Genomic DNA, 3510 nt, shown 5'->3' with positions numbered 1-3510 from the left:
GTTGTAATATGTTAAGGCTATTTATAACGAATATCACACAATATATAATCAGCTGCATCACGAAAACTAGACATGCTAGAGAAAAACTGAACACAAATTTGAGATCCGCATAAAAAATACTACAAAGCCCACATAAAATGATATCTGATGAAAATGATGTTGTTTATTTTGAACCTGTATTATTTGCTCCTTTCAGGTTACATTTTTGGAAATAAGTATCACTGTTTTTCTTTACAGGTACGATATCAGTTACTTACTGCATGTAATTGGAAGTTACCTCCCACCCCTTCTGAAGGTCCGCGGTCCCAGAAACAAGAAGACTTCCAGAAGTTTCTACAGCTCATTGAATGGCCAGAACCTCCAAATCCTACAAGTTTTATGTCATCCACCAGCCCAAAGACCACAGAGTGCACATTAATAGATCCGCGGACTACATACCACGTTGGAGAACTTACAAAGGTTTTTATCAGAGCTCATGACCACCATGGTCACCCCAAAACCTATGGGGGGGATTATTTTCAGGCCAAACTGCACTCTCCAGAGCTGAAAGCAGGAGTAACCGGCTCCATCACCGACCACAGAAATGGAAGTTACACCGCCACCTTTCCCCTTTCATGGCCCGGGATCTGTCAGATCTCTATCTCACTCGTCCATTCCAGTGAGGCCATCGCCATCCTGAAGGCAAAGAGAGATACCCATGATTTCAAGGTAATAGATCACAGTAATCCCTTTTATTTCATTCAGAGTTATATGCAGCAGTTCTCATTTAGCATTGTTGTATTAAGCACAGATTTAATGTTTTCTTTTTATTGCTGTCCTTGTCTAAGCTGAGAAGAAGAAAATAAAAACTCAGCATTCTCTATGGCAGTTTTATGATGCTTTAGTGAAAGTTCACATGCATTATTCTTATTATTCTTACACAGTATTTATATAGCACCGACATATTACACAGTGCTTTACAAAGTCCATAGTCATGTCACTAACTGTCCCTCAAAGAAACTCATAATCTATTGACCCTACCATAGTCATATGTCATTAATACAGTCTAAGGTCAATTTGGAGGGGAACCAATTAACCTAACTGCATGTTTTTGGGATGTGGGAGGAAATCCTGTCTAAAGGGGAAAGTCATGTACATGTTTGGGGACTCAACGCTTCGGCAATGGTGGGAATACCTGGTGAAGTTTATTCCTTGTAAGTCCCTAATTATTTATTTATTATTATTATTATTATTATTATTATTATTAAACATGATTTATATAATGCCTATATATTATGCAATTGCTACAGTAAATCATTTTGTTCATAAAGCAAAAGCATCATTTGCCCAAAGGTCACACCATGGCCAAACACATGTGGCCAACTGATCCAACCCACAAAAATAAAGAGAGGACAGTCAAACTACGCACCCATCCCCTAAGGTCTATCACTTCCCACTGAACAGTCACAATTACACTTCAGCAAAAATATCCAAATATTCAGTCTTACAGTTTCATAATTTTAGCAAATTAAACATAAAAGTTTTATATTTGCCCCCATTTTTTCTTGATTTTGTCTAAGGATGTTGGGATTCAAAGGTGTACAGTCCAGAGAGTTATGATGATTGCTATTATGTCAATTGCTTGATGAACCTTGTTCTGGCACATAACAATTTCCAGCAAAAGTGCCCTACAGTGTACACCTATTCTAAAGCAGATCTTCCACCTAAAACACAAGGTCCTACTGATTCCCCTTCCCATAGATAAAGCCCTGGGCGGGGAATGTTAGCTAGAAAAACCTTTCCCCAACTTCCTCCAGTACTGCGGGTAAAGATCTGGACATATTGAATAGCCTAAAATTCCTTCACAGCTACAGGCTGTTACTGGCTACTATTGTTCACAGAAAGTCAATATTAAACACGTTAGAAGAAAACTTTGAAGAATACATGATTGGTCATTATTGTAGAAAGTAATAGGCGATGTCCCTTCTGCAGTAAAATCTCCTACCAGCCTGATTGCTCCCTGTTTGTGACAAAAGGCTGGGTTCTGCATGTGCAGCATCAGCTTTGGCTGCCAGAATACCCAGCAATCCCAGATTTCTCTGCACATGCCCAGAAATTAATGAACGACTGCCCACCTGCATGGGCGTTACATCATTCCAACATGGCCAGTCAAGATGGATAAGAGATCAAAGATAGAAGAAAAGAAGGAAGATGGTGGTACCCTCCAATGGCAAGGGATAGGTGAATAGCGCAGGTTTAGTTCCGCTTTAAGGCAGCCTTTCAGTTTAATTGGCCACCTAATGCCCCCAAAAAGGTGTATGTACTATTTTATCCAAAGCAGAGCATTACAATGCACATTAGCTTCTCACTGTGAATTGTGGTTCAATGCAATGGAGGTGCAATGGGAAAGAATTGGGGTGTCCAACAGAATGGATTACACTGCAACTCACCAAACCACTTGTCTTGCATTCCAGATAATGCAAGTGGGGTATCAGGTTTTAGCTTTTCAATATTACAGCCAGATTTGCTTCAAATGATGAATGATTATATTCTCCTTATGACTTGTGTTCATTATTGTGTATTTCTCATTGATTACAGCTCTTCAGAGGTTGGACCTCCATGTGGTCTATGCTGTCGGCCCCCTGCTGGCCACAGATGCGGAACACGGCTACCTCGTGCAGTGGCGAGCGCACCAGAGACCACTTAACATGAATCGCACCCACTTGCAGGATTTAAGATACATCGCCAATGAGCTGGATAACATCGGAGGAGAGAACGAGGGTTTGGTAGTTGTCATTAACTGCGCAGCCCATTTTATATTTTTCCCGCTAAAGTTTTATATGAAGAGGATCATGGGTATCCGGGATGCTGTGGCCCGGTTACTGGAGCGCAGTCCACATACCAAGGTGATCATCAAGTCTGCCAACACAGGTTTCCTGCCACCCATTGGCAGCAACTGGTTAACCTTTCAGCTGGACACATTGCTGAGGGCGGTGTTTTCAGGACTTCCCGTCACCATACTGGACACCTGGCAGATGACTTCGTGTCACCGTCTGCCACAAACTGTTCATCCGGATAGAATCATTGTGAAAAATATGCTGGACCTAATGCTGTCCTTTATTTGTCCCAAGTGATAAGCTAGATCTACTAAAGACAAGTATAAAAATGGCAAAATGGGCATCAAAGCTGGTCCCACCAAACTAGGAGTCCACAGTCAGATCTACCAAGAATTAAATTGTTTAGAGTGTTTATAGACCTAGACAATATTTACATAACCAAGATACTCTACACTATGTGGGCAAGTTTGTAGTCACCTGACCATCACACCTATATGAAATTGTTGTACATTGTGTTCCAAAACCATTGGTCTTAGTAAAGATTTGCCCCCTTTGTGGCTATATCAGCCTCCACCTTTCTAGACCAGACAAGAAAGTCTATAGATTTAATATCTCTTTTAAATTGCCAATGGGATCAGGGGGCCACTTGGAAAGCTTTATTTTTATTATTAGATATTCAAAAGGCTTTTGACAG

At 40.7% G+C, this 3510-nt stretch overlaps 1 protein-coding gene across 1 annotated transcript; it reads left to right on the top strand.

Annotated features, from left to right (window-relative positions):
* Positions 1 to 237: 237 nt before the first annotated feature.
* On the top strand, positions 238 to 3113 carry LOC140321247 (NXPE family member 3-like; the record flags this gene model as incomplete). The annotated part of the gene is made up of 3 exons (XM_072398077.1): positions 238 to 758; positions 1105 to 1193; positions 2578 to 3113. Coding segments are annotated over 3 exons (1146 nt in total), but the record flags the coding sequence as incomplete, so codon positions are not given.
* Positions 3114 to 3510: the final 397 nt, after the last annotated feature.

Source organism: Pyxicephalus adspersus, unplaced genomic scaffold, assembly GCF_032062135.1.
Source record: "Pyxicephalus adspersus unplaced genomic scaffold, UCB_Pads_2.0 Sca1617, whole genome shotgun sequence".
NCBI classification, from domain to species: domain Eukaryota; kingdom Metazoa; phylum Chordata; class Amphibia; order Anura; family Pyxicephalidae; genus Pyxicephalus; species Pyxicephalus adspersus.
The sequence above is the reverse complement of the archived record's forward strand: the minus strand, read 5'-3'. Positions and strand labels throughout refer to the sequence as shown.